General features: G+C 39.1%; 1 protein-coding gene across 1 annotated transcript in view; it reads left to right on the top strand.

Annotated features, from left to right (window-relative positions):
• The first annotated feature begins 1,283 nt into the window (after positions 1-1,283).
• The window catches only part of ATP6V0D2 (ATPase H+ transporting V0 subunit d2), a 46,674-nt gene continuing 33,576 nt past the window's right edge, over positions 1,284-14,381 (top strand). Inside the window, exons 1-2 of the mRNA XM_059901406.1 lie at positions 1,284-1,623; positions 13,346-13,517. Of these exons, the coding sequence (XP_059757389.1) occupies positions 1,494-1,623; positions 13,346-13,517 (302 nt within the window). The 5' untranslated portion in view covers positions 1,284-1,493. The remainder of the gene's footprint in view (positions 1,624-13,345; positions 13,518-14,381) is intronic.

Here is a 14,381-nt window from a genome sequence, read left to right as displayed (position 1 = left end):
GATTTTCACAGTATGCTTTCATTTATCTTTGTTCAACTCTAGAATCTGTAGCCAACCTATGGTTGCAACTGACAAACAAGTATAGTTCCAATGACTGTTGGTTGATATTTTTATTTACATTAATGAGTAGGACAAAAATGAAACAATGAAGTCATATATAATGTGCGTGGCTTCTTTGCTGAATAAAACAGTTTTTCAAATACTGAAAGACTATTTCTTCAAATTTTTTGCAATTCACAATGTAACTGTAACAGGAAGGGGGATGGGCCCCTTCCAGGGCCAGAAAGTGAGCTCTTGTCTAATACTCAGGAATGAATTGTCTGAGGAGACACACGTACTGACAAAGCAAAAGATTTTATTGGGAAGCGGCACCTGTGCAGAGAGTAGCATGGTAAGGGAACCCGGGAGAACTGCTCTGCCACGTGGATCACAGTCTTGGAAATACTGAGAAGAGACTGGAGAATTTCTGGCACCTTAACTTCAATTAAGAATTTGACACAGTATATATGAAAGTGAAATACTACATATGTAAAATAGTGTTCAGGGTATTTGATAGAATTTTAGAGCTCAGTGTAAGGGAGAACCAGCATTCCTTTTGGGAGCATGAAACAACAATTACGTCCTGGCTTAATTAAGCTGTGCATTTTGAGCTGCCTCCCAACTTCTGAGAGCTGGTTCCTTATTTGTGATTTGAGTAGTAATACTATCAGTCCAGATACTCACCTGAGTATCCTGAGATCCAAATGGGAAAAAAAAAATGCAGAGCGCCTTGTAAAGGGTCAGATTTTGCAAAGGTAGTGGCTTATTATTAAGAATCACAACACTGTGTATCAACTCCCAGGATTGTTTTCTGTTCTCTGCCCAAAGACTGGGCGCGGGGAGGGAAGCAGCTACGAACCTTTGACCAGGTTAAGGCATTACTAGTCATTGGTTTTACACACACGGTGCTGCTGAATGAGCTTCTCAGGGTTCTCCAAACTGCCTGCTCACGTTTGCTCTATTTACATATAAGTTAATTTAAAAAAAAAAAAAAGCCCTCTCTTTCTTCTTATTGATAGTCCTCAGGACACTTAGGACAAATGTAATTTACAATTGAAAGCTCAGAAGCTCAGATGGGGAAGGAATGTTTACACAACATTCTGCTGTAGCAAGGGTTCCAATAGCAAAGCAGGGAAGGGGCCAGTTGCTCTCGAAGGGAAAGAGCCCTGACCCCCCCTTCTCATGACCCTCCTCTCCCAGCAAGGGTTTGCTCCCGGGTGCACTCGGGTTATCTAGCTGATTCACTGTTGATGTAAAAACAGGGCTGGGCAGGCTATGTTGAAAGCCACTGAAAGCGGAGGAAACTAGTCACGAAACCCCGACTATCAGCTGAGAGGTCGCTTCCCGGTAACTCCGGAGAACTGCTAGCACTCGTTCCAGACCGGTGCACGTCCTCGGGGTCTGCCCGGGACGCAGAGCTGTTTCAGCCTCTCTCGGCCGCGACCGCTTCCCCCATGCTTGAGGGCGCCGAGCTGTACTTCAACGCGGACCATGGCTACCTGGAGGGCCTGGTGCGAGGATGCAAAGCCGGCCTCCTGACCCAGCAGGACTACATCAACCTGGTCCAGTGTGAGACCCTGGAGGGTAAGCGCCGCTCTTCTCGCAGTTTAAAAAGGAAAAAAGGGATTGATGCTGCCCACTGGAAGCATGGACCAGGGACCTGGGAGTCCAGGGCGGGTTCTTAGGCCCAGGGTCCAGACTTCAGGGGTCCATGAACTTGGACGAGGAAAAAAAAATTACATCTCTATTTTCAGTATTCTCTAAGTAAAATGTAGCATTTCCTTTCATTATGAATGCAGGCAACAAATCACGGCGGTTAGTACTTTGTCACCAACAGAAATTCAGTGTTTTCATATCCTCATACTGTTCTTGCAGATACATTGAGATATCATTTATGTTTTCACTATTTCAAAATTATACTAGATATTGCACTCATCCTTGATATTTAATGTCTTAACAAAGAATCACGTTATTACACATTTTAAAATAATAGCTATATTTTAAAATATTTGGTTTCCTTTGTAATACTATGTATTTTCGTTTCTACTTATTTATTTATTTATTTACTTACTTACTTACTTACTTATTTATGGCTGCCTTGGGTCTTCGTTGCTGCGTGTAGGCTTTCTCTAGCTGCAGAGAGTGGGGGCTACTCTTGGATGCTGTGCGCGGGCTTCTTATTGTGGTGGCTTCTCTTGTTACAGAGCCCCGGCTCTAGGCGCATGGGCTTCAGTAGTTGTGGCACGTGGGCTCAGTAGTTGTGGCTCACGGGCTTAGTTGCTCCACGGCATGTGGGATCATCCCGGACAAGGGCTCAAACCCATGTTACCTACATTGGCAGGCGGATTCCCAGCCACTGCACCACCAGGGAAGTCCCTCGTTCTACATATTTATAAATATTATTTGGAGAAGGATATCACCAAACTGTCCAGGGATCCATGGCCAAAAAAAAAAAAAAATACCCTAAACCTTGGTCTAGAGAATTTTATTCTATTCTACTTACCAGTATTTATTAACACGAGAGTATGTATATTTGAGGTTTGTTTTTAATGGAGCTTAAGAAAAAAAATCAAGAGACATGGTATGTGGTGAGGCCATCCTAGATTCAAAAGTCCTGACTTTGACCTCTGCCAGGAATAGGTAGGTGACTTTGGGCTGAAAGCCTCTGAGCCTGATTCCTTATTTGTAAAACTTGATGGTAACGCCTGCTTTGCTGAGTTGTTTGGAGAAATAAATAAGGCAGTACATGAGAGAATGTGTTAAGAACTGTGAAGCACTCTACAAATGGAAATTATCTCTTTTTTTTAACCACTTTATGAGGTATGATTGACATGCAAAAAGCTGTGCGTATTTAATGTATACAACTTGATGAGTTTAGAGATGGGTATACACCTGGGAAATCACCACAATCTATGCCATAAACCAATCCATCACCTCCAAAGGTTTCCTCCTGCCCTCTGTTATTACTATATGTGTGTGTGTGTGTGTAAACTATAGGCTCTATGCTCTACAGTAGATCTCTAGGACTTATTCATCTTGTATAATCAACACTTCGTACCCTTCTCCCCATTTCCCCCTCCTCTCTGGAAATTATCTTTTTCTTAAAAAAATTTATTTATTTTAAATATTTATTTATTTATTATTTTTTTGGTTGTGTGGGGTCTTAGTTGCGGTACGTGGGTTTCTCTCTAGTTGTGGTGCACAGACTCCAGAGCACATGGGCTCAGTAGTTGCAGCACAAAGGCTTAGTTGCCCCGCTGCATGTGGGACCTTAGTTCCCCAACCAGGGATTGAACAAGCGTCCCCTGCATTGAAGACGGATTCTCAACCACTGGAATACCAGGAAAGTCCCTGGAAATTATCTTTAAGCTACAGTATTTTCAAAGGCTTACCAAAGATTTCACATTTAAATATATAGTATTTTTATTATTAAAAACACTACATTTGTTTACTTTGAAACATGCTTATAAAATTAATATAATAATGTCAATAATAGGGTGCTTTAAAACTTCTAGATTATTCTAGAAAAAGCAAGAAAGCAATAAGGATCAAGACTGCCAGGAAGAGTATTAGAAGGCAAAATAAAACAAAAACTCGGAGGTGACTTTGCAGGCTTCTTAAGTAGGGCTGATGGTCCTGAGGTCACTTTATGGTTCTGACCAGTTAGAGTCAGAGTTAAGGCAGAACTGCCCAAGTTGAGGGAGACCCTCTCCTTTCATTAGCAATGGAAACAGCTAGACAAATCTTGTAGATGATAACTAATTCTGTTGGCTACAAATGATTACAATATAATCCCAAATCCTAAATCACTTCAGCATATTTAATTAGGAGTTTGGTGTCCGGAGAATGTTAATCATATATATAAAATCAGCATAAATTAAGGTAGAAAAAATTAGTGAACACAGAGCATAATGAATGCTTCTGAGAGAAGCCATTTGAATGAATTCTCAATAGTTTTCAGTCAAGCTTTTAAATGGGCTGAGGAATGCAAATTTAAACATAAACAATACATGAAATGTCTTCATGATACAAAGCAAGGTTTAGCCAGCTCACTAAAGAATTCAGAGAGAAACCACCCTCAGCTTCACTTTGGGGGAGAAGGAAATGTTTCAGACCCTTTTGAAGACCCGAAGAATGAACTTCTTAGAAAAATACACACAGGTGCATACATATAGAATTTTCCATATAACATCAGGCGGTCATGGACCACCTGAAGTCATCCTGCACCCCGAGTAAGAAACCCTCTTATATACACCATTGCTTTATTGTCATTGTATCTCATGGTTTCTACCTTTCTTTCCTCCCATTAATATATATATTTTTTCAACCATTTGTTTTACAACTGTGTTTGAATCTGTTGCCAATCTGTTGGAGACTCTTAGGAATATCAAATATGAGCCATCAAACTATAGGTTATAATGATGCATGAGAAAATCAATCTAAATAAAGTAAGGGTTTCATGTCCTCAGTTAACAGTTGAGGACTCTGAGGCTTAGAGTGGCTGTGACTAATCTAACCACATTGTCAGAGGTGGGGTATGCAGACATCTGCATCTGCTTTTCCACTAAAATGTCTGCCTCCTGAGCATGAATGGAAGATACATGAATAGGTCCATGTTGCTCTCAGCTCCATTTTGATATAGAAAATAATGTCTGCCCTGCCTGTTTATTTTATAAGATGTTGGGAAATAAATCACTTGTGGGGCTTCCCTGATGGCGCAGTGGTTAAGAATCCGCCTGCCAATGCAGGAGACACGGGTTCGAGCCCTGGTCCGGGAAGATCCCACATGCCACAGAGCAACTAAGCCCGTGCGCCACAACTACTGAGCCTGCGCTCTAGATCCCACGAGCCACAACTACTGAAGCCTGCACACCTAGAGCCAGTGCTCCGCAACAAAAGAAGCCGCTGCAATGAGAAGCCTGCGCACCACAACGAAGAGTAGCCCCCACTCGCCGCAACTAGAGAAAGCCCACGCGCAGCAAGGAAGACCCGACACAGCCAATACATACATACATGCATACATACATATATACATAAATAAATAAAATTCAAAAAAAAAAATAAATAAAAAATAAATCACTTGTGAAAAGCAGTGCAACTGTTGCATCTGTGAATGTACTGAGAGAAAACTTCCGGGCTGGCTTAAGACATGAAGAGAAGAACTCAAGGACACTCATTGGGACAGAAGTTAAGGATTTTAGGATTTGTTTACTTTTTCACATAATATGCACCATACAAATTATGGGTAAAGAAGAGTAGGTAAAACAGTGTCAGGATAGTACTATGTGTTGAAGCAGGCATTTTCTGTAAAGGAAAGCTAACTTGGCAAAGCTTATATTTGCCTTTAGTCTTTTGAAGTCCTCTCGTCTTTAAAAGAAAAGTGTCCTGATACCAACAAGTTGTTTTAGAACCACTTACCAGAAACATATAAGGTTTCAGGTAAATTTGGAAGAGAGAAATATGAAAATTGTCCAGAAAAGCTTTGAAAAATCCTAGTATTTATGATTGTGTGAGTGTGGTCAGAAATACTCATCCACTCCAAGGCCTGACCCTGACTAACAGTGACCCGAACCAGTCACTAGGACCCTCTGTGACTCAGTCCTTCCAGAGGACAGGAGAGGAAGCCAGTTCACATGGCCTGTGTCTCTGGTACTGCTTGGAAGCTATATTCACATAGAAAATTCTTAAAAGGTAACTTTTAAAACAAGTTCTTTAAAATTAACTTGAACCAAAATAATAATGTTAAAGGGACATAAAATAGTCTTTAGAAGAATTAACAGTGCTGATTTTTTTAATTAAAACTTTTTTTAGAGCAGTTGTAGGTTCACAACAAAATTAAGGAGGAAAGACAGAGATTTCCTATATAACCCCTACTCCCACACGTGCATAGCCTCCCCCTTATCAACATCCCGCACCAGAGTGGTGCATTTGTTATAATCAGTGAACTTACACTGATACATGGTAATCACCCGGAGTCCAGAGTTGACATTTCAGTCACTCTTGGTGTTGTACATTCTATGGGTTTGGACAAATGTATAACGTGTATCCACCACTATTGTATTATACAGAGTATTTTCACTGCCCTAAAACTCTTCTCTTCTCCCCCTCCCTGACCCCCAGCCCAGCAACCACTGATCACTTTACTGCTTCCCTAGTTTGGCCTTTTCCAGAATGTCACATAACTGGAATCATACAGTAAGTATGTAGCCTTTCCAGACTGGCTTCTTTCACTTAGTAACATACATTTGAAGCCCCTCCATGTCTTTTCATGGCACCACTGCTATTTTCATCAGATTTTTTTTTTTAATTACAAACAAGACTTTTGTAAGTATTCTTTCCTCTTCAAAAAAAGGACAAAGTGGTAAAATGAATACTTCAGAGCTTTAAAATTTAGTAAGAAATACCCTTTTCTAAAATATATGGTGAAAGTGATCTCTGGCTCTCAGGGTGTGGTAAGAGCGCTCTCGACCCAGCCTTTACCTCGTCCTCTTTGCCATGATTTATGGGAAGGGGATGAGAGGAGGTGATTATAGCTCATGAACAATTACTTCCTTTTCAAGGGGCATGACCTTCATTACTTTCCAACTGTGCCTTCACATGGGAATTAATTCATATACTAAGCACTTTCCCATTAGAGCTGAGGAAGTAAAGATGGAAAAGAAATAGTCCCTGCCCTAAAAGGGCTCCAACTCTAGAGAATAAAAATATTGAAAAAATAAGAACCCCTTAATGAGAGCAATTGGGCCTCAAAATTCCAAATGCATGTACACTTGACCTGGTACTTCATGTAGCATTGTTGGGAATAGCAGAAAATGAAAAACAAATCAAATGTCCATTGACAGGGAACTGGTTAGATAAATTGTGGAACAGTCACGTAATGGGATATTCTTCGGCTACAAAAAGAAAGAAAGAAAAGAGAAAAAGAAAGAAAGAAAGAAAAGGAAAAAAAGAAAGAAAGAAAAGAAAAAAGCATGAGGACACATACACACTCTAAGAGGACCTATATGGAAAGATAGCTGAGATGTATTAAATGAGAAACGGAAGGGGAAGAACTGTGTAGCATACGGATACTGTTTACTGAAAAAGGCAGATACATTTAAAATATATTTTCTATATGATTGTCTCCATACAAAGAAACTGTGAAAGGATTCAAATGAAACTAAAACTAGTAATTTACTGGGGCTAGTAGTGAGTGGTGGGGGGGGGTGGATAGGTAGGTGACAAGTAGGAGACGTTTCATTGTTTACCTGTATTTATACCTGCTACCTATTTTTAAATTAAAAAATTCATATAGAAGGAAGACTCTTATTTCAAAGGGCTTTCACCAAGCTCCTTTAGACATTATTTGTACCTCTAATTATAGTACTTATTTTCTCTGCCTTCTATTAAAAATGCATATACAATACCATCACTTTTCTGTTCAAAAATACTTTCATCAGGCAGGATAAACTTCACTCAGTTTAAAAGCTGGAGCAGTCTGTCCTATCTCTACCTAGTAAGCATTTCCTCAGAACCCTTCTGCCCTTCTACAGTTATTCCTTCAGCCACAAATTCCATTCTCCATCCTGCTTGCCTGGAGAACACCCATTCCTCTTTAAAGTCTCCACTTCAGAGTCAATTTCTCTATAAAACCTTTTCTACTGTATCCCTATTGGGACAGAATTGACTAATCTCAATTTTGTGCTATATTGTACCTTGTAATGGACCTAATTCTGTGTAGCATCTGTGATATTTGCGTAAGTATGTCACCCTGGGGCAGGACATTTGTCTCGTTTATCTATCTAGTCCCCTGAATTATCAGTTAAGGGCTTACCTCCTGAATGAATAAATGAATCTATCCCCTCCTAATTTTAAGCCTTAAGGGCAGAAACTATAAATATGTCTGGTGATAGAGGTGTTAATTAACTAGGTGGGAGAATCCTTTCACAATGTAAATGTATATCAGATCACCACAATGTACACTTTAAATATCTTACCATTTTATTTGTTGGTTATACTTCAATAAAACTGAATTTTTTTAAAAAAAGACTTTTTTTTTAAGGGTAGAAACCACACCTTATACTTTTTTGTCCCTAGCTTCTCTAGCCCAAGGCTATGTTTTGCACATAGTAAGAATCTGAAAATACACATTAGAAATGTCTGCATGTTTGAGTTTAAGTCCTGGCTCTTCTACTTTCTGGCTCTGGGATGTTAAGCCAGCTGCTTAACTTTTAGTCATGGTACTTTCTTATCTGATACTTAGATGGTATCTCCCTGGCCTAACTCCCAGTTACCAGGGGAATTAGAAATTTCTGAAGATGTTTTGTAAACTGTAAACCATAAGAATTCCTGGGAAGTCATAAGAACACCCCATGAACTGCAGTGTATATACAACAAGAATTAATTTACCCTTTTCTGCTGGACTTTTGAATTCCTAAAATAATCCTTCCATTTCTTGGTTATGGTTAATGGTGTTTGGTGTATGATTCTAAGTAGCTGATTCTATTCACCTTCAAAAGCACTGGTTTGTTTTGGAAATATTCATTCTATAAATAAACAAAACAATTAAAAATATAAGAAGAGTTTAAACCTATAGATAGAAAATATATTTGAAAGTGAACCAAATCTTGAAAGACAGTAAGTTGGGAAAATGCCAGTTAGATAAGGAATAGGAGGTGGGTGGAGGGGAGTTGATATGGCAAGACATTCTAGGTTCTTGGGGAGAATTAGTGAACTATAGATAGAAAACAATAAAAGCATATGGGTGAGGAGTAAAGCAGTTTGGCTGCAATACTAGCATACTTGGAGAATAAGGCAAGAATTTAATTTAGGTTGGGAAATTTTTTGAAGGCCCTTGAAAGTCTAATTATGGAGCTTCAAAATATTGGATGAGGAGGTACGTTTGAATCTTCAGTCAAATACTTGTAAGCAAAGAGAGGCCGCGACAGTGAGAGACCCGCGCACCGCGATGAAGAGTGGCCCCCGCTCGCCGCAACTAGAGAAAGCCCTCACACAGAAACGAAGACCCAGCACAGCCCTAAATAAATAAATAAATAAATAAATAATGCATTCAAGCTTTAAAAAAAAAAAAAAATACTTGTAAGCATAGAAAACATGAACAAGTTATTTCTCTGAGCATCGGTTTCTTCATCTATGAAATGGGGATTATTGTTAAGGTTGAGAGATAATGTATATTAAAATCACTGTCAGTGGTAAAATACTCTGCCAATATTATGCAAGTTGCTTTTAATCTGCCTAAAACTCAGTAGTTCCAAGCTACTTATAGGATCATTATAAGATCAAAATATTTCTTAGGAAATATTCCTTGAGGCATGGAGTACATGAAGAGAAACAAACCTGGGAGAATCTATTAAGAGATTACCACGGTGAGCTAGGTTTATGATATGGTCATTCTAAACGGGGGATATAAGGAGAGGAAATCCAGGAAGATATTAAGGAACAATGCAGGGGATTTGGAGTTAATAAAGCATCAAAGAGGACTTGAAGTTTTATCACCATGAGAATGGCAGTACATTAGCAAAAACGGAGGAAGAAGCGTCTGGTTTTATAGATCCTGATATATTTATTAAAATCTGAGTAATTATATGATGGTAGGTTCCAATATATTATTTAAGAAAATTCTGGTTTAGAGAATAAAAATCAAAGTCTTAGCCAACTAAAGCAAATTACTTTGGAAGTAGATGGGTACAAGTGAGGGAAAAAAAGGCTCTTCACCTACATCATCTTTTTAAATCCCCACAACAACCCAAAAGCATAGTTTCTATACCTATTTTGTAGATGAGGAAACTGAGTTCAGAAAGGTCAAATAACTTTCATAAGTTCAGCGCCGGCAGAGTGTGGTGAAGAGGTGGGGCGCTGCTCAAAGATAGCACCCTTCACAGGTACCTCTGAAGGTGCTTCCTTGGCATAACCTACCTGGAGTGTGAAAGGTCTGGACATTCATTTTTATAGAGTATCAACAGGAAGCTGCACAGAAAAAAAAAAAAGATCTATCCAACAAATTAATAAAGAAGAGATAGCAACCAGATAGTTGTCCTGCCTCACTGGCCAAGAGATCTCAGATAATTCCCTGAACCCAGTGACTGCAACACACAGAAGATGCATTTTTACTTTATGACCCTGTGTACACACATGCGGGCACATTGCATATACACTACTCTGGGTGATATACTCAGATATTTGTTATAATAGCTCAATCTGTTCCCTTTATGTTATTACATCTGGGACCTATAAAATTGATTTAGTTGGTAGTGATCTCACAGTTCCTCATTTGAATAAAAAAAGAAAAAATGCCACTTGACACACTACTCTGGATAAAAAAAGAGTGTAATTTTCCAAAGTGTGCTCTGTGGGTGGCTCCGTTGATTTCTGGTGGCTTGGGAGGTTCTGTACCATACTCGTTCCAAAGAAATCATTCAAATTAATGTATTAAAGGCTTTCACTTCCTACAGTTAAGAAGCCTGTTTATTCCAAACGTATTTGACCACAAAGCTCTATTCATCACATACCTATTTAGATAAGCATTTAGGGAAATGCAAGGAAAAATATGTGATCCTATTTTAAAAACTATAAGCATTATTGTCATTACTGACAGATAATGATATTATCTCAGCAAATATTTCAGGTCTTAAGATTTTCTTAGGATCTGATTGCAAGTGTCCCTTGGATCATCTTGGCGCTGGTGAGACAGGGCTCCTTCTATCTCAACTGTCTCTCCACCAAGCACAGTATTACAAGATTGCTTACAGGGTCTGAAACACTTGAGACTTTTTTTTTTTAATAAATTTATTTATTTTATTTATTTATTTTTGGCTGCATTGGGTCTTCATTGCTGCGCGCGGGCTTTCTCTAGTTGCAGGGAGTGGGGGCTACTCTGTTGTGGAGCACGGGCTCTAGGCACGCGGGCTTCAGTAGTTGTGGCACACAGGCTGAGTAGTTGTGGCTCTCGGGCTCTAGAGCGCAGGCTCAGTAGTTGTGGCACACGGGCTTAGTTGCTCTGCAGCACGTGGGATCTTCCTGGACGAGGGATTGAACCCGTGTCCTCTGCATTGGCAGGCGGATTCTTAACCACTGCGCCACCAGGGAAGCCCTGAAACACCTGAGACATTTAATTTCAGAATCTCACTGGCAGCTGAAAGGTTTGGAAGTTATTTTGCTTAAAAGAAACATATGTCACATGAGCAATATACCATGGTTCTGGAAGAAATACCATTTGTGTCACTTCTGTTGGCAAATATTCCTCAGTGCTGAGAATGCAAACTGTCAAATTGTATAAAAATCTGACTGTCAAAATAAAAGCCAAAGAAGACATGGCAAAAGAGTATGATTTTTTTAAATTAAGTTAATTAAATAGGTAATTGAGCAAATAAATTCTGCAGTCAATCAGATGAAGAGCATTTCTGGTGCATGATCTACTCCAGACACTGAGGAAGAATGCCTGTCTGCTGAATCTCAGAGACTCAAGAACCACTTGAGTGCCTAACTGCAAATCCACCCTCCCCCCAGCTTCCAGAGCAATTAGTTCATAGCCCACAGGGGCTCCCTGTTATCCTCAGGATCAAGGAAGTCACACCAAGCCTTCCTGGGGACAGCCCCTGCTTATTTCTCTGGCTTCACTTCTTACCCCTCCTTCTCTCCCATTCAGTGCTTCAAACCACACTGAACTGTTTTGAGTTTCTTGCACCCACCATACCCATACTAATTCATGGAATGCCTTCCTTGCGCTCTTACATAGCACCTTAAGGCTCACCTCTGGCTTAACCTTCTTCTGGAAACTCCCCTAGGTTTTTTGCTCTCATCCCTATGCATCTTGCTCTTATGTTCCCATAAATCAAGGTTCTTATCTTTATCACTGAACTTAGTTGTTTGCATCATCTGTTTGTCGTGCCTCTACCTCCACCAGATTGTGAGTTTCCTTGAAGATGAGGAATATGTCTTGTCCATTTTGGGCCTCCTGTGGTAACAGCACATAACAGATGCTTAATAAATGTTTGAATGAAAAATACAGTAAGCTCCAGGATGCTATATTGTCTTCGCTTGTGTGCTAGATGGTGCCAAAGACATTTTTGACATTCAGATATTTAAGAACACTTATATGTTGGATACTACACAAGGAACCAAAAGATAAAATATATAACTAAGAAAGCAGAACTGCATTTTTGGAGTTAACATATTAAGACTATAATATCCTGGGACAGGAGCTGTGCTAGAAATATTATCCAAGTACTTTGAAATTCAGCGTGAGATTGAATAATTCTGCCAGACAGAAGTAAGACTTTACAGAACAACTGATAATCTGATTTAACTGATTGGCAATAAATTACAGATTTTTAAGATATGAGACTGGCTTTGAGTCCATTTATCAACATGATTTTGAGCAAGCTATTAAGCTCTCTGAGCTTCAGGGTTCTTATCTGTAAAAGGGGCTAAAAATCATTCCTAACTCACAGGGTTGCCATGAGTAGTAAATGAGATAATACACACTTGATACAATGCCTGATACGCAATAAATGCTCAATCACTGGTAACTATTATTTTAATGTTGAAGGATACATTATAATGAGCAATCTGAAAAGGGGAGTGGGCCAATTCTATAGAGTTAGATGGGATCAGTATTAACAGAAGCGTAGGGCTGGAAAACAAATGGTTTGTTCAGGATGAAGTGACAGTAAATGAAGTTGGAAATCAATTAAATTATCTGACAACCAAAAACATTGCCATTTAAAGGACATCTAGCATGATCCCATGGAAACGATGTTGGAATTCAAGAGTAAGAAGACCCATCTCTTAGTTTAAGCTCCACTACTATATAACTCCCATTTAGACCTGCTGAAACTCAACTTCTTCATCTGTAGTCAAAGGATATTGGTGGCTGCCCTCCCATACCCGTGGTAAATATTAGTAATAAACTTTTCTTTTCCATCAAGCTGAGATGGAGGCTTAGTATCCTCAAACAGTTTTCCTAGCACTATTTTCAAATGACTAAGTTGGCTCAGGTAAAACCAATTTGCAATCTCTGGACTAGGTGATTTTTTATGTTCTTTTGAGCTGTGCTAAATAATTCTAGATTTTTTAGGTAATTAAAAATTGTTATATCGTACTAGACTATCTGTGTTAACATGAATTTTTTATTGCTTTAGAGATTGATGCTCAAATCTAAATCATATGTAGACCTTATGTTAAGGTCTAATAAGATAATAATTAAATATGCATTTGTCATAAAGTTACCAAAATTTCAATTAATGTTGTAAAGGTTATTCATGCATGTTCAAAATTTAACCTGATTTGGGGTTCCATTTAATTTCAGATCTGAAAATTCATCTCCAGACCACTGATTATGGCAACTTCTTGGCTAACCAAACAAATCCTCTTACTGTTTCCATTATTGACACGGAGATGAGAAAAAAGCTATGCAGAGAATTTGAGTATTTCCGGAATCATTCCCTGGAGCCCCTGAGCACCTTTTTCACATACATGACGTAAGTGATAGCAGGAGGCCCTACTCCTCCCCAGTGTGATTGTGCAAACAACCCCGAACAGTTAACAGGTGGGGTGTTAGGCTGACATGAGGCTTAAGACCTTCTACTGTTTGAAAGTTTGAATACATTCAAATCTGAGCAACTGATAAGCTCACAGAGCTGCATTTTCACTGTTAGAATATAGATTTCATTTATTTATAAACATGATTAGATAGGTGGCTATGGCCTCCGTGTAAAGCAGTGTTTTCAGTTTTCATTCTAAAAAATAAGTACTGCTGATGCGTGAAGGTAGATATTATGCGACATTTTCGGATCGCTTGTCAGGGTGGGGTTGAAATATCACAGATCGTTCTTAAAGCCACACCTACCCTTTCCTGATTCCTCTTCAACAGCATAAGGAGTTCCCATCACAGATATATGTGTTTTATTTTTATCCCTCTCCGTCACCAGTGGTTCCAGTCTTTCAGTGTGAAGGCCCTTCTTTTTAAAAAATGTTTGAACTTCTACACAATAGCAGATTGTATTTCTTAATTCAGTTAATAAATTATATCCAGTGCTCAAAACTTTGGGCCTCTCTAGTTGTCTTAGCTGACAAACTGGGAACAAATGCCCACAATAGATGAGATGTTTATCATGTATATACAATTTAGATGTAATATACAAAGTTATGATTACTAGATCCAGGCCCTCGACTGGTTGAGAAAGGCATAAAATAAAAATATCCCTTTATTCCACATGTCCCCTCCTTCCCCACTCAGTTCCGCTCCCTAAAAGTAGGTACTTCTCAGTGTCTTATTATTTTTCTAAAAAAAATGTACATTGTGTATGTATATTGATGCACACTCAACCCACCCTACCCCCACA

This window comes from Balaenoptera ricei, chromosome 17 (assembly GCF_028023285.1).
Source record: "Balaenoptera ricei isolate mBalRic1 chromosome 17, mBalRic1.hap2, whole genome shotgun sequence".
Classification (NCBI taxonomy): Eukaryota; Metazoa; Chordata; class Mammalia; order Artiodactyla; family Balaenopteridae; genus Balaenoptera; species Balaenoptera ricei.
The sequence above is the reverse complement of the archived record's forward strand: the minus strand, read 5'-3'. Positions and strand labels throughout refer to the sequence as shown.